General features: G+C 39.8%; 1 protein-coding gene across 3 annotated transcripts in view; it reads left to right on the forward strand.

The window, feature by feature from the left end:
- The window catches only part of LOC116757123 (CD302 antigen), a 130,664-nt gene that overhangs the window by 98,058 nt on the left and 9,103 nt on the right, over nucleotides 1–23,503 (forward strand). The window contains exons 1-2 of one of the 3 annotated variants that reach the window (XM_032638504.1): nucleotides 3,133–3,260; nucleotides 17,421–17,531. In XM_032638504.1, coding sequence (XP_032494395.1) covers nucleotides 3,191–3,260; nucleotides 17,421–17,531 — 181 coding nt within the window. In that variant the 5' untranslated portion in view covers nucleotides 3,133–3,190. Of the gene's footprint in view, nucleotides 1–3,132; nucleotides 3,261–17,420; nucleotides 17,532–23,503 lie in introns of those variants that run through there. The other 2 variants (XM_032638506.1, XM_032638505.1) reach the window with 2 other exon arrangements.

A 23,503-nucleotide genomic window follows, 5' to 3' on the forward strand; every position in this document is an offset into this window, starting at 1 on the left:
GAAATTAAAAGCCATATATTAGTAGAGGCAAGCATCAAGAGAATTAATAGATTTCCTCTACCTGCCCTCAGCTACTTCACTAGAATTGAGGGAAAGGAGACTATGAAGAAGAAAGAAGAGACCCCATCCTCAAAAAATTAAAAATAGAACTACCATGTGATCCAGTAATCCCACTTCTGGGTGTATATCCAAAGGAAATGGATATAGGATCTTGAAGAGATAACTGCACTCCCATGTTCATTGCAGCATTATTCACAATAGCCAAGGTATGGAAACAACCTAAGTATCCATCAACGGATGAATGGATAAAGAAGATGTGATACACACACGAATATTATTTAGCCATGAGAAAGAAAGAAATTCTGCCATTTTCAACAATATTGGTGAATCTGGAGGGCATTATACTAAGTGAAATAAGTCAGACAAAGACAAATATGTATGATATCACTCATATGTGGAATCTAAAAGAGCCAAACTCATAGAAACAGAGAGCAGAATGGTGGTTACCAGGGGTGGGAGAAGGGGAAAAGGGGGGATGTGGTTTAAGGGTACAAACTTGCACTTATCATATGAATAAGTTCTGAGGAATATACAGCATGGTGATTATAGTTAACAATACTGTGTAATATAGTTAAAAGTTGCTAAGAGAGTAGATATTAAATGTTATCATCACAAGAAAGAAATGGTAATTATGTGACAAGATGGAACGCTGTGGTGGTAATCCTTTTGCAATATACATCAAATCAACACACTGTACACCTTAAATTTACAAAATATATGTCAATTATATTTCAATAAAGCTGGAAGTTAAAAAATTTTTTTTAATTTTGAAAAAGAGGGAAAAAAAGAAGAGACCCCAGGAGTCAGAGTTGGCCAGGTGGATGCAACAGAGAAACAAGGGAGGGTATGGTATCCAGGCTGGATGAAGAAGGGAGAAATAAAAGGCCAGGAAAAATGAAGTCAAGGGATTGGAGTCTGGAATGAGGTCAAAGAGAAGTGAAAGAGAAGGAAAAATAAAAGGTATGAGGTGTGACTGGAAAGTAGAACATCATAGTGAGAGATTTTGATGAAATAGTGTATTATTCCATGCAGAGGTGGTTAAGTAGTCTGTTTTGTCATATTAGCATAAAAAATGAGGAAGTATGCATCAGAGTTAACAGTGGGGAAAATATGCCTTCCCTTAGTTCAAATGACTTAAAAATAAAAGACTGCTGAAAAGGGTTATTTGCCTAAATGATGTTGATTCATTAAGGTTCTACTTCTATTGTAAATCTAACCATCATTTGACAATTAGTTTTCACGCAAAGTAATCCACATTGATACAATATGCTTTGGTGCCCGAGGTGGGGGGTGGAGATGACTTTTCCAAATACATGACTGCATAGAGCTGTTCATTTTACTTGTGTAGTTAGCAGGACAGAAGTGTCCAGAATCAGGATGTTTTCGTATTTAATAAACATTGTGTACATTTGGAAGGATTTGCTTTGGATTTGGGTTTAGTATATAAACCCGTTATTGACAGTCTGAGAGGAATGATGGAAATAAATAAGTTGAGCAAGACATTGATACTTTGGCAAGAGAGACTGAACCTGGAGAGGGTGGGAGAGTCCAGCAGAAGACCTGGGCTCTGGTTCATTTTTTGGCATTCACTGTGTGCCTGTGGCTAAGTGATGTCCCTTCTTTGGACCTCAGTTTCCTTATCAGTAAATGAAGATGGCCCCTACCACCTCTAACATTCTGTGACTCTCCTTATAGACCCCTTTGGTCAGATAGATTTCCTTGGTGCAATCACTCCATTTCCGACTGGACTATTAAGAGAAATGGAAAGGGTTAGAAAGGATTGGAAAAGGTTAGACTTGATCTTTTAGAATAGACTTTAATTTTTGAGCAGTCTTAGGTTAAAAAAGGAGCAGAAAGTACAGAGAATTCCCATACATTCTAATAGGTGTGTAGTGGTATCTTGTTTTAATTTGCAATTCCCTAGTGACATGTGACGTTATATGTTTTCATATGCTTTTTGCCATCTGTGTATCTTCTCTGTCAAAGTGTCTGTTCAGCTCATTTGTACATTTTAAAATTGAGTTGTTTGTGTTTGTAGAGTTTAGACTTGATTTTAAAGCACTCTTTTGGTAATGACATGAGACAATGTCAGGGTTTAAACAAGCAGCCTGCCTGGCCTTGATTGTCTGGTTCCAGAGACACTCACTAGTGGAGTTACAGTTGCATAGTTTATACATATAATAAGTATGGGTGGTTTCCCTTTTTTTTTTTTTTTAAACGACAGAAATTTATAGTGTCACAGTTCTGGAGGCCAGAAGTTCAACATCAAGGTATCCATCAGAGTTGGTTCCTTCCACGGGCCGTATAAGCGTAGTTTAAAGACCCTTAATCCAGGAGCTGCTGACAGAGAAGAGTTGTCTGAGGGCCACAGTCCACTGAGAGAAGAGCCTTTGAAAAGGTTTCTGACCATTAGGTCGAAAGGACAAACACCACTTTAACCAAGGGATCAAAATTGACATCACCAGTGATGAGACAGAATGACATGGTCCTCCTGGGCTGGGCATATGGCTTCTGTGGTACTCTTGCCAGAAAACAAACAACAACAAAACAAAAACATAACCTGAATCCTGTTCCTCTAATCTCCCTCAATAGGGGACATCAGACAAACTGAAACTAAAGGACATTCTACATAGCGACTGGCCAGTACTCTTCAAACTTGTATCCAGATCGATGGTGAAAGATAAGCAATGACACAGGAACTGTCCCACATTAAAGAGACTGAGGAGACGTCATATCTCAATAGTATATGACCCTGGATTGGATTTTAGAACAGAAAAAGAACATCAGAGGGACAATTGGTGAAATGTGATAACGGCTGTAGATTAGTCCACAGTATTACACCCGTGTTAATATGCTGGCTTTGACTCATTGTACTGGAGTTACATACGACGTTAATATTTAGAAAAGCTGGCTGAAGGGTTATGGAAATTCCTTGTACTACTTTGGCAACATTTTTGAGAGGCTGAATTTATTTCGGTTCAGGTGAAAAGGTTTAAAAATCACGGAGAGCCGGACCGGCCGGAAAGCAGCGCGGGCGGGCACTCGGGCGGGTTAGGGGCCGCGGGTGGGAGGGGTCGGGCGGCGGCTCCGCACTTCCGAGCTTCGTGCGCGCCGGGGCCGCAGCACAGTCATGCCCCGCGCCGCGCCGCCCGGTGTCCTGCTGCCGCTGCTGGGCCTCGCAGTCGCCGCCGCCGCTGCGGGTAAGCTGGCCCCTTGCCGCGCCCCCTCCTCGGCCTGGGAGCCCGGGCCCGGAGCGACCGCCTTCCGGCCGCCCGGCGGAGACCCTCCACCCCCTCCGCGGCCGAGGGTTTCAACTCCACGGGCATGTCGCGCTCCCCTGCACGCCCACCCCGCGCACACCCGTGCGCCCTAGCGTCTGGTCACCAGCACCCCCCCGACCTCCGCGTTCGGTGGGTTCCGAGAGAGCGTCCCTGGGGAGGGGGTAGCCGGGGACCCGAGAGCGCCCTTCGTCTCCCGCCGCGTCCACATCCTCGGCGCAGACCCCACTCGCGGGCAGGGGTCCCAAACGGCGCTAATTGACAGGAGAGCGGAGGGACTTCGAGCCCCAGGACGAACATAGTTTCAGGGCCATTTGGGGCTGAAAGGAGAAGTGGGGAAGTTGGCTGCGGAGATGTCCTCAGCTCGTGAGCGGCGGGGGCGGGGGGTGGGAGGAAGCTGGCCCTCTTTTTCTCTCGGCGTTGTTTGACCAATTGGTTGGTGTTCAAGTTGTCGAAACAGGAAAACAGTTCAGCCAAATAACCCTGAATGGAAGTTGGACGAGAACAGGCGAGGCCTGGATTCCACTTAAGTCGTGTGATTTAAAAATCTTTAAGTCCAGGGGCTTCCCTGGTGGCGCAGTGGTTGAGAGTCTGCCTGCCGATGCAGGGGACGCGGGTTCGTGCCCCAGATCGGGAGGATCCCACATGCCGCGGAACGGCTGGGCCCGTGAGCCATGGCTGCTGGGCCTGCGCGTCCGGAGCCTGTGCTCCGCAACGGGAGAGGCCACAACAGTGAGAGGCCCACATACCGCAAAAAAAAAAAAAAAAAAATCTTTAAGTCCAGTCTGCTGTTGTGCAAGTGACATCTGAAAAATTACTCTTGATTAGTCAGTCATTTCCAGGATGAATCGTGAGGAAAATGGACAATTCTCTTGAATGTTTTGTGTTTTTTTAAACAAGTTTTTCTTGCAAACATGTCAAAAATGTTGATGGGGGAAACTCTGGGGAAAGACTTCCATCCAAAATCACTGATTGAACAATTCCAGGAATTAAGGAGCAAAATAAACAAGAACTAAGTGAGTTCTTGCGTGGGTTTGAATAAAATGATTATGCAAGAGTTTGGCTCCCCGCCCCCCCCCCCCGCCCCCCGTGAATTTCACTGCCATTTTATAAATTCCTGCTGGAAGCCCGCTGACAAGCAGGAATATATTAAAGGATCTCAGTATTGGAGGCAGCAGTAGAGTAAGCAGCTCAGAAGTTGCCTTTTTTTACAAACTCAAAGCTCCTATCCTGACACCTTTTGTAGACCAGCATTTATGACCAGTTATGCCATCTGCTGCCTATGGAGGAGCAGAAACAAGAGTTTCACACTGTTGAGACTGAGCACATTCGTTTTGTCCAAAACAAGGCTGGACCAGAGATTCTGTGAATCCCTCCTTATGCACGCCCTCCTTATGTTTGCCAGTAACATCTAAACGCCCATTTAAGCCACCCTCTGGGTTGCCGCGCCTTCATGTGTCAGGTTCAGTAAAACAAATACTTTTCTTGTCAGATTTTTTTTAAAGTCCGTTTCTAGATTGTGTGGTATTTCTCTTAAGAGAAGCTGTTTTGATCAGCAATGGAAGACAGGTTGTTACCCACCTGGGCCCTTGGTCTCCTTAATAGAAATTGACGAGGCCAGATGAGGAATTCAGGCGAGGCTTTATGAGGGGGATGCTGCAGTGTGAGGGAGTGAGAACAAATAACAAGTGCCCTTGCTTGCTCCCTAAGCGGGGGGCGAGCTGATCCCCTAAGTGGGGTTGAGGGTAGGAGCAGACATGGGTGGCTGGAGAGGTTGCTTAGGTGGGCTGCCCACCCCCTTGGTGGTGCTGTGTGCAGGGATCATGAGCAGTACCCTGCCTTTGCTCCTGGCAGCTCAGAAGCGGCAGTTGGGTTTTGATCTTTTTGTATCTTGTTGCTCATAATTTGCCCCAACTGTGCATGCGTGCAGTTATTTTTAGTCTCTTATAGCTTCTTTGCATTCTGTTGCTGGAGGAGACGTTTGTCCAGGTGCAAGCATTGCAGCAAAGGGTCCCAGGTCCCAGCCTGTCTCAAAACTATCTTTGGAAAGTTTTGTTCTTTTTCCTTTTATAAGTCAAGTATGGTTAAATAGACTTTTCAAGAGCTGAAGAAGTGCCTGTCGAATAAATGATTGCTATTAATGAATCAGCTTCTCTCAGGAGGTTTGAAGGATTAATTTAGAAGGAGCATGAGCTTTGGAGTTAGGTACAGACTCTGTGGCCTTGATCGAATTGTGCAACTCATTGCACTTCAGTAAAATGGAGATAATACCCATGGGGCTGTAGTGAGCATTCAGTGAGAACTCCATGTCTAGCACCTATTCCAGGCATGGTGAATCTTGGTTTTCCTTTGTTCTCTTCATACGAAGTGAAGGGTAATTATTGCAACTAGAAAATTATGTCACAAGTGCCGCTTTATGTCTGTTGATGTGTATGGTTACCGAGCACATTCCCATACATGTTGATAACACAGGGCTGAAAAACTATGTGTTTTATCATCATACTTCACAGATCTATCCAGACAAGATCAGGAATCACATTTGGCTTAGAACTAAGTAAAGAAAGAGCTTTTCAAGGTTCTCATGGAATTTGCTGAATGGCAAGGTCTTAACAGAAAAGCTCCTAGGGTGTTGCATAAAGTATAAATGTAATGTTGAAATGGAAATTATTGTTCTCTGTTATTTTGGAGTTTATTAGTGTAAATGACCTTGTGTTGTTCTTAGATATTATCTTGAAAAATCACAATGAACAAAAAATACCTGAGTAAGGTTCCATGGCATCCCTTTTAAAAAGTTCTTCTGTAACGGCACTTGTTGTACATGGTACATGATCGGTGTCTGTTTCTTGGGTCAGTGGTTTCCTGTGAGCAGCGTGAATATAAGTGAACACAAGCATGTTAGAGGAAACCCCATTCTGTGGTCACTGCATCCTTTCTCACTTTGAGTTGCCGTAGCCTACAATACTCGGCCTCCTTCCCTGACGCCACCTCTTACCGCCCTTCCTGCTATTCACTCTGTTTATCCACGACGACCTCTGGGGACTCAGCCACCTCCTGGCTCTTCTGCCCAGACCGCCCTCCCCTTCCCCAGTCCTTGGCATGGCTGCCCACTCCCGTATCGTTCAGAGCTCTGTTCATATGCCACCTTCTCTATCACATCCCCGTGTTTTCTCTTCTTCAGAGCACTGAATTCTCTCAGAATGAATCTCGTTTCTTCACTCTCTTCTTGCTTTTCGCTCCCCTTACCAAGGGAGCTCCATAACAGCAGAAACTTTACTATCTTGTGGATTTTTTGTTTTGTTTTGTTTTGAAAAGTGTCTCTGTACTTTATTCTAATTTATAATGAAAGGACAAAAAATTTAGATGAATGATTTAAGAAGTAGGGGGCGATAATGGGATTGCAGTTTCCTTCAAATTATTTTTACTTCCGCCCATGAGCTCATCTCATAATTGAATTCAAAGCATTAAGTCACCTTAATCTATTGATGTGACTTTTTCTGGCCCTTTGTGAATGGAGCAGTGATGTTTCAGGGGAAATTATTTCAGATTGTAAATTTTGAAATGTTAGTAAGTGTTCATTTGCCTTCCAATGAAAAAGTGAAATAGTAATTAGGTATTATTTCAGGACTTCTTTCATTGTTGAGAAGCTTTTAGAAATGTGCTTCCGTGTTGAAAATTAGTTTTGCAACAGGGTTGCTGTCCACAATTTTTTATTATACATATCAAGTATTTAAGATTATTTTAGATTTTGAGGACAAATCTTGAGATTGCATCTATAAGAGAATAGACCAGCGTTGCCCAGTAAGAAAGGCGCAGAGAAGCACTGGCACCCTCATTCTATGAATAAAAGTCATGACAGCTTTTCTGAGAAGGGACGTGAAGGGAGAAGATGGGGGTGGACATCTTGGAAGCTAGGTTGGGTAGCGTGGGGAGGGGACTGAGTGTCAGAGTGGCTGAATTTCCTTACAATTCAGGGATATCTTTGCAGCCCAGGCCCTCCGGATTATCAGGGGCCTGGTACACCATGTCCTCCTCCATACTTAATAAAGGTAATAACCAGCGCCTCTTTCTTCCTCCTCCTCTGCCCTTGTGGAAGGTAAGTGACTGACTCATGTCTAATAGGAGAGGGGCAAAGGTCTTATTATTGGCAAGGAAAAAAAGTACAATCTTGCCTCCTTTGTTAACATTCAGAACAAGTCTGTCCCAAGGATCACTTCCTCTTATGCTGTGCCTGGTTCTTTAAAAAAATTAATTACAAGGGAACAGAGAGTTCCATTAGAGCTGACTGGTAATGCAAAACATTCTTGTGGCTCTGACATTTTAGTCTTTTAGCACATGATAATTTTTTTTGTTTTTTGATTTTTTGCGGTCCGCGGGCCTCTCACTGTTGTGGCCTCTCCCGCTGCGGAGCACACAGGCTCCGGACGCACAGGCTCAGCGGCCATGGCTCATGGGCCCAGCCGCTCCGCGGCACGTGGGATCTTCCCGGACCGGGGCACGAACCCATGTCTCCCGCATCGGTAGGCGGACTCTCAACCACTGCGCCACCAGGGAAGTCCAGCGCATGATAATTTTAAGCGGAGGATCTATTTGGAAACTTTTGGAGTTAAGTACAAGCTTTCAAAATTTTCATCAGGCTCCTAAATTTCTGTACATATTAAATCAATAGAATTATAAAATTATACAATCCATGAAGAGTCATTTAGGTGCGTTATTAATAACAACCTATCTTTCAGCAGCTGTGAAGAAGCAAGAGTAACAGAAAAGCACTTTGGAGAGAGCATTGTGGGCAGGATTTTTTTTTTTTTTTTCTTTGACCCAAGGATGTTTCTTGAAATATACTTTCTAGAAAACATTACAGAACCCGTAATTGAGAACTTATGGCAGTATTTTGGGGAGACAGGTTTTTCATTATAGCAAAGATACTTAGCATTGAAAAAGACTTAGTTTAGCCTTTCTGCTAATGAAGTGCGTGAACCTCAGTAGTTCCCTTACAAGAGGTATCAGCCTCTGTTGGAACACTCTTCTCCCATAGTAAAAATATATGTCGTGAGTAGTGCTTAAAGCTTGTTTCTGGGGCACACACTCTGACTGGTAGCATGAGAAGAAGGGTTCAGTGCTACATTAACTGGAGTTAATTGCTAATGCTGAAATGAGCCTAAGGAAAAAAGTTGAAAGTTGTAAGGATATGAAGTTAACGGTTTGTTTTCTGCTTTTCTGCCTATAGCTTTTTGTTTTTATTTTTGGGTTTGGGGGCTTTTTCTTGTCTTATCACATATTGCTTATTGAATTATTCAGCAAGGGGCTTTGTCCGTTATCATTATCATCACACTCATTCCCATCCCAGAGGCCTGTGTGACCTAGATAAGTACTTGGCTCTTTTCCTTCAGCTCCTTCAGATCTCTTGTTGTATATGTCACCTTTACAGTGACGTCTTCCTTGGACACCTTTCTACAACTTCAACCCCAGCCCCCACCCTACAGTCAGGACCTGGCATCTCTTATCTGTGGTTGCTAGCCTCCAAGGTGCCCCCAAAGATTCTGGCTTCCTGGTATTCATACTCTTCACTGAGTAGGGCTGACCTGTATCCTGTATAACCAACAGGACACTGTGGAAATAATGGAGAGTGGCTCCCAAGGCTGGATTGTAAAAGACATTGCACTTCTACCTTGTTCTCATTTGAATCACTTGCTCTTAGGGAAGCCACCTGCCATGTCATAAGGACCCTTGAGCAGCCCTGTGGAGAAGTCCAGATGGTGAGGAACTGAGGCCTTCTACCCACAGCCAGCTCCTACTCACTTGGTGGCTGATCCTCCAGCCCCAGTTCGCTTTTCAGATAGATGCAGCCCTGACTGAAACTTTATGAGAGATGCCAAGCCAAAACCACCCAGCTAAGCAGCTGCTTCTGAATTCCTGATGCAGAGAAATTGTGTGAGATAATAAAGGTTTTTATTGTTTTAAGTTGCTAATTTGTTACATAGCAATAGATTGCTAATGTACTATCTAAATAAAATACCAGGGCTTCCCTGGCGGCGCAGTGGTTGAGAGTCCGCCTGCCGATGCAGGGGACACGGGTTCGTGCCCCGGTCCGGGAGGATCCCACATGCTGCGGAGCGGCTGGGCCCGTGAGCCTGTGCTCCGCAACGGGAGAGGCCACAACAGTGAGAGAGGCCCGCGTACCGCAAATAATAATAATAATACCATCTAACATATTATTTTACCTATTTATCTTGCCTTCATGTATATGCCTCAACTAGAATATAAGCTCCAGGATGGTAGGATTTTTGTTCCTTTTTATTCACTGTGGAATCCCTAGCGCCTAAAACAATTTTCTCACAACAACTCCCTGAGATAGGTACTGTCATCATCCCCACTTTACAAATAGGGAAATTGGAGCACAGTTAAGTAACATACCCGAGGTCATGTAGTCAGAGCCAGACTTTTCTCCATAGCTTAATGTGCTCAATCAGAACCCTGCACTGTCCCATTTCTCTGCAGGCTCTCTGTGTTATGTACAAAACTCTATCATAGTTATTATTGGGGGTACAAGTTAGGTTTAAGTTATGATCTCTGTTGTCATGCAGTTAACAGTCCAATTGGGAAAACAGGATAAGTATCAGATAACTACCATACAGAAAAGCAGGATTTATCAGTGCACATGAATGTGTGTTGGTCATCAAAGGATAACACAGCCCCTTTTCCAAGAATGGCCTTCTACAGTTCTTCTGCATAGGGCCATGGTTCATTCCATATTATGCTCACCATCCAAGCCATAACTAATCAAAATAAGGATAATTTCCTATATCAAAGGCTGACTACTCTAAGCTAGGTAGGGGTACCTACGGGGTACCTTGTATGTAAGAGCCCTAGGAGGCCTGTTTGCTGGGATAGTATCCTCAGATTTCTTATTACCCCATGTATCCTTGCAAAACATCTCTATTGTTTGGGGTAACCTGAACAAGTCTTTAGTCTTTATAACCAGAAAAGGCCTCTTACATGTTGTATAGTGCAAAGTCCTGTAGAAGTTCAGAGGAATCAGAGGTTATGGGAAGGTGAGGGTTGGACATTTCATGGAGAACTGACACATGAGTTGCTACTGATAAAAAGAATATACTTTATAGATGGTTTGGAGATCAGAGTTCATTGTAATTGTAAAGCCTAAGAGCTACAAGTATACAAAGAAATAATTTATAAATTTCACTTCACTTGGTGTTGATTATATTTTTGTATACTTAATAGACATGCTTTATTCCATTTAAACAGTATTTCAAGAATTATTTTTTTATATTCTTATTTATTGTCAGTACAAAATCCTATGTATAGTTTTGACTAGAAATGATACAAGAGGGCATTTCTTAACCCGTGGTTCAAGACTTCCAGTGTTTCACTTTATAAAGGTGTTTCAGGTGTCCTTAAATGTGGTAATGGAGTCTGTTTCCATTTCCGTTTTTTTCAATTCCATAAGGCTAAAGAAAAAACAACAAAGGGAATCAGAAGAAAATAGGAGAAGAAAAAAGAGTCAAAGTTTGCAATTCAGAGTATGTGCCCTTGTGACTTTCAATTTGAGTTTCATTCTGGAAATGATTGCTTTTCTTTTCTCTCTTACGTCTTAATACATAAAACATCTGGTGGGAGGAGTGTGGGGAGGGAGAGACCTGCTTAGTTCACCCATTCAACAAATATTTGACTCCTTACTAGGTGCCTGTCACTGTGCTTTTTATGGTGTTCCATTCTGCCTGGGATTTCTTTTTCTTTTTCCTTTTCCACATGGTAAACTCATTTGTCCTGCGAATTGCAGCTCAAATATTGTCTCCTTTTTGAAATGGTTCCTTACTCTACAAGTTATTACTTTTTCATCTATAGTCTTATAGCATTTAACCTCTCACACCTTTGTTATTTATATGTGTCTGACTCTCCTATCAGACTGAGCACTTCAAGTGTAGGACCCATTCCCCTTAAATCCTTTTATCCTTACCCCTTAGCACTGACCGTTGTATCTGACACGTGGGAGTTGCTCAGCAAACGATTGTTGGACGGATGATGGTAGCACTTATCGATAACTTGCTTAAAAGTGTGAAAGAGGGAATTCTGCTTCTGGCTATAGTGGAGTGGGATACTAACGCTCCCACTAAGAACAACTGGAAAATCTAAATAAAATTCCATAATAATGGTTTTTGCAGGCATCAGAGAGCTGCTAAGGCAACTCGTTGATGCGAGCCCAATATTCTGTGCACTACTTTTCCCTTTAGGAGAGTTGCCCAAATTTTAAACAGCTAAAAGCAGAGCAGAGTTTTTGGCATTCTCATGGTGTTAAGGAGACAAAAATTTGAGTTTTTACTTGCCAAAGAGGAGGGACTTTAGCTAATATCCAGGCTTTCAGTTGGAATCCATGGATATTGGGCCTCACAAAGGTTGTAACATCCCCCTCAGGTGGACTCCACCCTTGATTGTATTAAGATAATCTTCAATACTCCAGATGCCTACCAGAATCCTTTCTAGGGGAGAATGACATCCTCTAGAGCCTCTGCAATGTTTTTAATTTTAAATATTAGATAACAGATACTGTGCAGTTTTTCCTGCACAGTATCTGGTATTTGATATAAAAAAAAAACAAACAAAAAACTACCAGGCATAATAAGAAACAGGCCAAAGCGGGGAAAATAAAAACAGACCAACAGGTGACCCAGAAATTAGTTTTCAAAAATGAACTTTAAAAATAATCGTAATAGGGACTGCCCTGGTGGCGCAGTGGTTAAGACTACATACTCCCAATGCAGGCGGCCTGGGTTCGATCCCTGGTCAGGGAACTAGATCCCACATGCATGCTGCAACTAAGGAGCCAGCGAGCTGCAACTAAGGAGCCCATGAGCCACAACTAAGGAGCCCATGTGCCGCAACTAAGAAGCCCATGTGCCGCAACTAAGAAGCCCACCTGTGCAATCAAATAATAAAATAAAAATTAAAGAAATAAAAAATAATCGTAATAAATTCGAGAATGTTTATAAGATTGAGAATTTCACCAGAGACTCAGAATCTATAAAAATACAAACAAGCTGAAATTCTGTAACTGAAAAATAGCTGACATTATGAACTCAGTAGATGGGTTTAATAGCAGATTTGTTAAAACTGAAGAGTAGATTAGTAAACCAGAAAGAACAAGATTATGATATGGAGAGCCAAAAGTATTAAAAATAGAAAAGAGCAAAGTGAACATATTGGACATGGTGAGAAATCTAACATATATGTATTTTGAGTCCCAGAAAGGGAGGAGAGAGAAAATGGAGGAGAAGCATTATTTGAAGTGATGATGGCCAATAACTTTCCAAAAGTGAACAGTGAAAATAAACCCACAGATTCAATAATTGCATTACATTATTACCAGGATTAAAAAAAAATACTAGGCATACCACTGTCAAACTACTAAAAACCAAAGACGACAAAGAAAATCTTGAAAGCAGCCATCAAAGAGTAATAATCAGACTAATACCTGATTTCTCAATAGGAATGATGGAAGCCAAAACAGTAAAATTATATACATCTTCAATGAAAGATAAGCTGCCATTCTAGAATTTTGTACTTGCAAAAATGGCCTTCAAACAGGAAGGCAGTATAAAGACATTTACAGAAAATCAAGAGTTGAGGGAATTTGTAATAGACCTACCATTAAAGGGGTTTATTCAGGCAAACAGAAAATTATTACATTTAGTAATACAGAAATGTAAGAAGGAATGAAAAGCAACAGAGAAGGTAAATATGTGTTTAAAACTAAATGAACATTGACCGTGCAAAATAGTAATAACAATAACACAAAGGAAGAGAAGTTAAATTACTGTAAGATCCTAGTGCTGTCTAGGAAATGGTAAAAGTACTCATTTATTTTAGGTACTAATAAATCAAGGTTGCATGCTGTAATTTTCAGGGTACCCACTATAGAAATAAAGAATGTGTAATTAATAAGCTAAAAGAAAAATGGAATATAAAATTGTTTAATAATCCAAAAAGAAGACAACAAAGGGAAAAAAAGAACATAAAACAGGTAGGACAAATAAGAAAATGAATAGTAAGATGGTAGATATAAACTCAAATACATCCATAACTATGTTAAATATTAATGGAAATACTCAAAAGATTATCAAACTGGGTTTTTTGGTTTTTTTTAAACCTACTTGTTTAAAAGGATTATAACCACCTTGGAAAAGTGTTTGGCAGTATCTGTCAGAGCTGGACACATGTACACTCTATGGCCCAGCAATCTACTTCTAGAAATATACCCACAAGAAAGCATGCATATGTGCACCAAAACATGTGCAGAGGATGTTAATAGCATCATATATTGTCATGGCCACGAACTAGAAACTACCCAAACATTCATCAACAGAATGAATAAAGTCATACAATACTATATAGCAATGAGAAAGAACCTACAGCTACATGCTACAACATAAATAAATCTCATAAAAGTAATGTTTATCAAAAGAAACCAGACACTAAAGAGTACATACTGTATGTGTTCATTACTATAGAGTTCAAAAACTGACAGAACTAATCTGTGGTGTTAGAAGTTAGGTGTGATTACCTTTGGAAGTGAGTGGACCAAACGGGTTTGGTTAATGGTCTGTTTCTTCATCTCACCGATGATTACATGGGTATGTTCATTCTATGCAGATTCACCAAGATAGGTATGTATGATTTGCACATTGTATATTGTATTTCAGTAAAAAGTTTAATTTTTAAAAAGTATAGTCTCTCGGTATCTTCAGGGGACTGGTACCAGGACCCTCTGTGGATATCAAAATCCGAGGATGCTCAAGTACCTTATATAAAGTGGCGTAGTACAATCAGTCCTCTGTATCCGAGGGTTCCACACCCACAGATACCGAGGGCCAACTGTACCAGTAACGGTGTTAGAATTGGCAGCAAGGTCAATCCAGTTCTATTCCAGGGTATAAGAAAACAGCCTGCTTCTAGAAAGAAAAGATGAATACACTGCAAAGGGAGTGTTTTGAGGATGGTGAAGGGATGATAAATTAAGCCATTTAAGGTTGTAGAGATAGGTTTCATTCATTCATTTAGCAAAATATTTTGGTCCCTATTATAGTCCAAGGAGCTATCTGAGGTGTTGGGGATTCAAAAATAAGGCTCGGCCCCTATTTTCAGAGAGGTCACTGTCTCTAGAGAAGGGTGCAGAGGATGGTAGAGTAATAAAAGCTACAATATATTGGGCACCTTCCTTGTGCTAGGCACCGTGCTATGCAGTTTTGTTGCTTCTTAATGTTCATAACAACAATCCAATGAGGTTGTTATCCCTTTTTGCCTGAGGAAATACAGGAAATAAGTTGTCCAAGGTCTCACCACCAAGATAAAAATACAGGTCTGTCTGACTTCAAAGTTGTGTTCCTTCTGCTACTTTACGTGGCCATTGGATGGTGAGTTCAAAGAGAAAGAACTATGTGATTAAATTACAAGCGGAAGTTAAAATACATTACAGTGGTGGTGTCTTAGAGAAAGTGGTGTAGATAGATGGCCTGAATCTCAAAGGATGAGCAGTGGGTAATATTGATGGTCTGGAAGTGGAAATGCAGGAATAAAAGTCTTTTCTTCTGAAAAGAAGGCAGCAGAGGTGTACGGAGAAACCGAGATGGCTGAGTACTGCTCCCCAGGAAGAGGATCTAAGGGTTTGCTCCACATACAGACTTTCAACCAAGCACCTTGTTTTCAGGCCCTTCCTGAGCCACCTTCCTACAAAATGCCTTTCCAATTCCTGAACTTTTGTAGACTTCCTTGCTTTTTTAAAATTTAATTTAATTTTACTTTATTATTTTTTTTATTTTTATTGGAGTATAGTTGATTTACAATGTTGTTAGTTTGTTAGTTATGTTAGTTTCAGGTGTACAGCAAAGAGAATCAGTTATACATATACATATATCCACTCCTTTTTTGATTCTTTTCCCATATAGACCATTACAGAGTATTGAGTAGAGTTCTGTGTTATACAGTAGGTCCTTATTAGTTATCTCTTTTATATATAGTAGTGTATATATATGTCAATCCCAATCTTCCAGTTTATCCCTCCCCCTCATTACCCCCTGGTAACAGTAAGTTTATTTTCTATATCTGTAACTCTATTTGTTGTGTAGATAAGTTCATTTGTACCCTTTTTTTAGATTCCACATATAAGTGATACATGATATTTTAGACTTCCTTGCTTTTTAAACATTGGAATCATACTGCAGATATATTTTTACAGTGAGATTTTTAAAAATTAATGGTTTACTGTGAGCATTTTCCCAAAGCAAAGTGCTTGTTGTTAAAACATCCCTTTCCAACTTTAAGCCACCATAATGGGAAAGTTCTAGATTCCTACCGGAGTTCAAACCAAGGTAGTCACACGTGTAAGACAAGAATTTATAAACAGCAGGAAGGAAAAAAAAAAAGAACCTATATACAAAATAAATTGTGTCTTGGGATGCCTACCCTAAGGCTAGTACATCTTGGATGGTTTAATCACTAAATGTAGCAGTATGAGGCCAGGGAAAAACTCATGACTCACAAATTGAGGTAATTTTAAGTAGCCCATTGTATTAATTAGGTTATTGATTCAGCTGCTGTAACAATGGCCTGAATTATCAATGGCTTAACAAGATCGAAGTTTATTTTCTCTCTCTTTACAACCTGAGTGTGATATGTTGGCTTCACTTAGGATCCTTTTATCTTGTTGCTGTTATTCCTAGGCTGTTTCCATTGTTTACACGATTGATTGATTGAAGATACCTAGCTACATTTTAGCCAGAGGGAAAGAGGAAATGTGGTCTGGGGAGCACACTCTTTCCTTTTAAAGGCATATTTTTGCACATTTCACTTCTGCTCACACTTCATTATCCAGAAGCCACCAGAAGACTGGGAGATAGTGTAGCTTGGTGGCCTGTAGTCTGTGCTGTGTAAGAAGCTGAGGTCAAGTACTGGAGACAACGAATGGGCTCTGCCATATTCTGAGCTTAGTGAAATGGAGGTGGTTGAATTTAGACTAGCAGAGCTGATTGCTCAATTCTGATCTTTGTAGTAAGCCATTCTTCTACTTGTTTATATTAAAATTGTAATTCAGGGAGTTCCCTGGTGCTAGGTCTAGTGGTTAGGATTTGGTGATTTCATTGCTGTGGTCTGGGTTCAATCCCTGGTCAAGGAACTGAGATCCCGCAAAAATAAAACCAGGTAAAAAGTGATTTTCCCTATACAGACCTAAGAGAATATGGAAGGTTAATGCCTTAATGTTCCTCTATTCACTGGAATTCAATAAAATCTTCACATCCTTTCTCCCTTCTGGCCAGTGAAATCAAGGTCTTAACAGGCCTACTTTTGCTTCTGATGCTAACTAGTGAAATTCCAGAGGCAAGGCTGAAAAATACACATCTTTATAATGAATAACACCAAAAGATAGAGATGAAGGAGATGACCCTCTACAGCAAGAGAGGAAGAAGTATGGTTCTGTTTCATAAAACTAGGTTCAAAGAATCTGCTTTGATGAAGTGTTAAATTAAAACATTCATAAAAACATCAATCTTGTTTTCTTGTGCAATAGGAAAACTTGTCTGAATATTCATAATCTAGCAACTTCTTTTCTTCTCTGTTCTTGAAAGTGTATTTTGAACAAAAAGGTCTTGTAAGACTCTTACGACTTTTGAAATTGAATTGTTACTATATACTGCAAAGATAACCTTGAAAGAAAACTTGTAATTCTGATTGGTTTTCTTCCTTGATAGTTTATTGCCTTGGTTATTAGCATATGTAATATGCTATAATTTACATGTCTGAACTACTAAACACCTAAAGACTTGTAACTTTGCTCTGTCAAATCAGAAGGGAATCAGTGGCGCATTTTCCTTTTCCCACATGTACAATGGTGAAAAAGAAATTCCTATCACGCTAGTCAATTTCTTATTTTAACAAAGACCAAGAGCCTTATGGCTAAAATTAACAAGGGAAATTGCCATTCTTTTTTTTTCTGTGAAAATTTAGTATCTAATATCTTTATCTTTAGGAATTCATAAAAGTAAAGTTATTTAATAGCGTATCTCTTCTTCCACATAGACTGCCCTTCATCCACCTGGGTTCAGTTCCAAGACAGTTGTTACATTTTTCTTCAAGAAGCCATCAAAGTAGAAAGCATAGAGGATGTCAGAAATCAGTGTACTGACCATGGTAAGGAGCTTTTTCTGTTTTGTTTTTTCACTGATCAGTAAAGAGTGTTCACTAAGTTCTTTAAAAAATAGTTTTGTCGTATCTCACTTTTACCTTGGTCCTTGTAATAAATGGACAACTTTTATTCTATAATACACAAGACACAAACAGTGGAATTGGGTTGTACCCTTGAGCTGGAAGACAGTTGTTGGACCACACTGCCCAAAGCGGAGTGACAGAACCTTAGCAAGAGCAGGGTGTATTTAATGTAAGTACTGTGTCAGGCACTGTTCTTAAGCACATAATATACTTTAACTGGCTTTAATTATTACAGCAAACCTATCAGGTAGTAAATTATTAGCCTCCTTTTATCAAGAGAATAAAACTAGTTCAGTTATTTGTTAGAGGTCACACAGGAAATCATTGGCACAGCCAGGATTCAAACCAGGGACTGTCTGATTTTAGGACCAGCGTTCTTAATCACTCTTATTCTGCCCTGAAAGTACTGTTTCAGGCATGCAGTGGGGGCAGAAGTTAGATTACATGGGACTGTGACGTGAGACGGTGGTAAAGAAGCATACCGTTAAATAAAAATGAAAAAAAGGCTATGTATTTGCTACATGATATGCTCAGTATTCTCTGGGAAATATAACTTCACATTTTGAAATCTTCTAAATAAAAATGTGATTTTAAACAAGGTGTGCTTGGGTGCTCTTCTTATATTTGGCTGTTTGGCCCAAAGTGCATCCTTGTTGTTAAGCCTCTTGTGATACTTGTCAGCTCAGACTAAAATGATGGTGTGAGTTAGCATGTTTTTCCACTGAGATATCTATGATGGTGAGATGAGAGTCCTTGATTATTTAAAGGTACTTTTTATTACTGTGTGAGATCTAAAAATCTCTTATTTCATTAAGTTTTGTCTTAAGCATATTCATAACACCAGCATTTAAAAATGTGCTTTACTGGGACTTCCCTGGATGTCCAGTGGTTAAGACTGCGCTCCCAATGCCAGGGGCATGGGTTCCATCCCTGATTGGGGAACTAAGATCCCGCATGCCACAGGGCACGGCCAAAAAATACATAAATAAAAAATAAAAATGCCCTTTATCTAAAAAACACAATTTCTGACAACCCACCAATTAACATTTTGGAAGAATATCAAATTGCTTTAATTAAAATCATATTCACTTATTATAGAAGAAATAAATGTAAGCATAGGAGTTTTAAATCCTAAGAAGTGCCACGTACTACTCAGTACATATTGTTTTCCTTAGGAATAAATGTAGGCATAGCCGTTTTAAATCCTACGAAGTGCCATGTAATACTCAATACATATTTTCCTTACTTGCTAAATGGTGTTGAACATTGGCTCTTTGAAAACAAGACATTTCCGACATGCTAATATGGTTTCACTCCAAGGAAATGGAGTAATAGGAGTTTTGCTGGTCTTCCAAGATTTTTATTTCTATATATATGTATGTACGTATGTACGTATGGCTGTGTTGGGTCTCTGTTGCTGTGCACGGGCTCTCTCTAGTTGCAGCAAGCAGGAGCCACTCTTCATCGCGGTGGCTTCTCTTGTTGTGGAGCACAGGCTCCAGGCGCGCGGGCTTCAGTAGTTGTGGCGCACGGGCTCAGTAGTTGCGGCTCACGGGCTCTAGAGCACAGGCTCAGTAGTTGTGGCGCACGGGCTTAGTTGCTCCGCGGCATGTGGGATCTTCCCAGGCCAGGGCTTGAACCCGTGTCCCCTGCATTGGCAGGTGGATTCTTAACCACTGCGCCACCAGGGAAGTCCACGAGATTTTTTTAAAGGGTGTTTCCCCAACAACTATTTTCTATCTCTTTTTTAAAAACCATTTATGTCAGGTATACTTGGACATAAACACAGATTTCAATAAACAAATTACATTGGAGGCTCAGAGCCAAGAAAAGACATGCTCCTGTACTCCTATTAGCTTGTATGAACCACAAGGTCAGATTTCGTCGTCCAGCTTTAATACTTAACTTCAGCAGTTAAGCAACTGCATACTCTACAGAGGCATAGTTAATATTTGTTGACTGACTTCCTCTACAACTAAACTGTAGTTAATTGTATTTGCTAATTTTTTTTTTAGAAAAAGAAGCAAAATGAAATTGAAAACACCCAGCAACTTTGAGGCCTGATGTTTGATTATTTGAAGTCCATTAACTCTACTTGTTCAAGTGGAGTAGCCACTTAGGAATTTTAAATCGTTGTATATAAATTTGCTTATAAAGTTTATCTTGTGTCTAAAGAAAAATGTCTTTTTTTCCCAGTTAAATATTTATAAATTCAGTTTGTCTTACTGATTTATTTTTAATTTCTCATACATTTCTGATAATCTCATCATTTATTTGATCATCCTCTACATTTGCTTCCACTCTGGAAATATCCATTTCATTGATGAATCAGAAAATTAGCTAAAATTCGTTAATATTACCATTACTTTTTTTGGCTAGGGTAGTGTTTTGGTTTAGAACAGTAGGTGGACATGAATTCAGTGTTTGCTATATATGAAGAAGGAAAAGCATAAGGAATACTAGGACATTTACATTTGGATTTATAAAATCTTCACAGGTATACAAAATCCTATCTTAAACCTATAATTAGGGGTATAGAAAATAGGTGACTTGTTACCACTTGGACTGCTGAGAGCTATATTTAGAAATATTCCCAGTGCTTTGTGGTAATTTACTTGATGTTATTTGTACTTATTTTGGGTACTGTTACTGTTCATCTAGGAAAATAATTGTGAGAGGCTAAAATTTTTCTTTTGCAACATTTACCTTTAATTTAGATATTTTCATTATAATAGAACAAATAAATATTTCCAGTTTTTCCTTTTTGTGATCTATGTATGAGCTATGTCACTAGCCATAAAAAGAATTAAAGACCCAAATTACATCTCAACAGGTAGCATCACTGGTAATGCATTGTAAAAAAAAAATTCGCTTGAGCACATGTGTTCTTCAGGGATTTGTGCTATCATTTGTTAAAGAAAATTAAAGTGTGTCTTTTTTCCTGACATATTAATTTAAGTTTATACAGTATTTACTTAAATTGCAATGTTAAAAATCATTCAAGTTCCATTGGCTGACACAAGATCAGAGAAAGGAATGAAAATCTCATCTCTGAACACCTAAGCCTAAACTCTAACCTAGTTAAATATTGCCCTTGAGGATTTTTCTAAAATGGCATTTTGGTTACATTTCACAACTAAGTACAAGTAAGTACGAGGGTAAAACAGATTAAAAGTCTGTATGACATTTAACAGGAGGTGATAGCAGCTAGAACTGATAAGAAAACCATAATAGAATTTTTGAAAATGGAGCTATGACTGAGAGAGAGAACCTTGCTGAATTCTAACTTTGGATTAAAGTATTAAGTATTTTAGAGGCTTCCCTGGTGGCGCAGTGGTTGAGAGTCCACCTGCTGGTGCAGGGGACGCGGGTTCGTGCCCCGGTCCGGGAGGATCCCACATGCCGCGGAGCAGCTGGGCCCGTGTGCTATGGCCGCTGGGCCTGCACGTCCGGAGCCTGTGCTCCGCAACGGGAGAGGCCATGGCAGTGAGAGGCCCGCGTACCACAAAAAAAAAAAAAAAAAAAAAGTATTAAGTATTTTAAAGGTCAGTCTTATTTTTTCTTTTCTTTTAAAAGTTCTTAATTACACGATTAGTGCACAGTCGCTATATAGAAAAGCACATATGCAAATATTTTAAAAATAAAATTACCCTAAATTGTACCATCCTAAGGAAATGTAATGACTATTAACATTTTGGTGAGTATCCTTCTAGACTTCCAACCCCTCAGGCAGATATATTTTAATAAAAATTTGATATGTATATATGTATACATGTATATACTATATGTACATATATATTTCCATAATCTACATTTTCCCTTAAACATATTTTTCCATGGCAGTAAATATAGAATGCATATTGCCTAATAACTGTACACTATTCCTCTATATAGATATGCCGTAATTGATTTAATCCTCTAATATTGGTTATTAAATTACTTCCAGTCTTCCAGTGTTGTAAATGTGATGATCATCAATGATTGTGCCTATTTGAGCAGAGCCAATGATTGCCTTGCATACATCTTGCCAAATTGTCTCCAAAAAGGTTTTACTAATTTTTACTCCAACTAACCACTTATGAGTTCCTATTTTTCTACACCCTAAGCCAGCACTGTTTAATTGGCACGTCTGAAACTCTTTTTATTCTTTTACCAGTGAAACTGCATTTTTCACACACTTCTTGTGTTACATTTCCTTTCGTGAGGGTGAATTCTTTTTTTTTAATTGAAGTATAGTCGATGTACAATACTAAGTAAGTTACAAATTGAACAATACAGTGATTCACAATTTTTAAAGGTTTTACTCCATCTTTGGTTACTATAAAATATTGGCTATATTCCAGTGTTGTACAATATATCCTTGTAGCTTATTTTATGCATAATAGTACCTCTTAATCCCCACCCCTATGTTGCCCCCTTCCCCCATCCCTCTCCCCACTGGTAAGCACTAGTTTGTTTTCTATACGTGTCTACTGCCTTTTTAACAGTCTGAGACCAATTTTTTTTTCTTCTATTAAGGTGTTTGCCTGTTATTTTTTATTCATAACAGAGCTTTAGTCTGCCCAGTTTTTCTTCTTTAACAGTATGGTTTGTTTGGGGGGAGATTTTAGGTCCTGTAGTTTTCTTTTCCCCTGTAGTTAAATTTTTTTAAGACTCTTTTAAAAGATGTGAAAGTAATTGCCTAATACAAATTTCTCTTACCACGTCATGACCTAATGGTTCTTTCTCGTCTCCATATATCTGTTAATTACCAAAAGGTTACTGATTTTAGAGTGGTGTCCTAAGTACAATGGCCTATTATTTAAGTTTCCTATAATTTCTCGGTGTGTTCCCTGGATCAGCAGCATCAGTGTCACCTGGGAACCGGTTAGGAATGTAAATTCCCAGGCCTCATGTTACTCCAGCTAAATCAGAGCCAACACTGTTTTAACAAGCCCTCCATGTGATTCTGGTGCACACTGAAGTTGGAGAGCCACTGATCCAAGGCAGTATTCTCAAGTTTTCGGAAGTTTTTGTTAAGTCAGGATGATTTTGGAAGAATGTGATTTAGTAATAGGAAAGACTTCCTCATCTCTCCATGTAGTACCTGGATTAGTTGTAGTACCCAAAGCTTCCAAGATAACTTTAAAAATGTTTAGGATCAATGAACTTCTCCTTGGAAAATTATGAAAATTTTAACTTCTAAAATTACTGAGACTGGAAAGTCATGTTTCTTAGAAACATTTTGATGTTTATTCCTCACTTAGCTGAGTACAGCTGAAAGGATGTATTTTTCCCAGGGGTTAGATGTACCTTCCCCACCAGATTTCTGGTTGCTTTTAAGCTCTGATGTCATCATTCATTCTTCACTTGCAAAAACATGCAATATCATGAGAGAAACGAACTCCATTAGCGTTTTCTCCTAAGTATCATCCAGTTAAGACAGTGGAATGATTTTTTTAATTTGCAAGAGAATCTTTGTTGGGTTAAGAAACAAGATTAAATATATCTGGGAAAAGTGAAGTTATTGCTAATATTTTATAGGCTGCTATGTAGCTTATAGATTGAAAGGCTAAAAAATGTGAGACATAAAATATATGTGGCTGCTGCTCTTTACTCAAACCAGGTGAGACAGTAGCAGGAAATATCAGCTATCCAATGAGAACAAGGACCAAGGACCTCCTTTATCACTTTCCCTAACCAGAACTTCCCTAAGGGCAACCACAGAGGAAAATATGGGAAGGCATAGGCTTCAGGCAGCAGGCACATGGTGGCCAGTTAAGTGAGGCAGGTCAGACACTGCTTGTTACTTGAACTTCACTAGGTCTTGGGACTGTTCTGGCAAGTTGCCCTGGTAGTTTTCAGCTCTCCTCAGTGTGGTCAGAGCTACTCCTCCCTATAATTGTGAACTGAGG

Source organism: Phocoena sinus, chromosome 7, assembly GCF_008692025.1.
Source record: "Phocoena sinus isolate mPhoSin1 chromosome 7, mPhoSin1.pri, whole genome shotgun sequence".
NCBI classification, from domain to species: Eukaryota; Metazoa; Chordata; class Mammalia; order Artiodactyla; family Phocoenidae; genus Phocoena; species Phocoena sinus.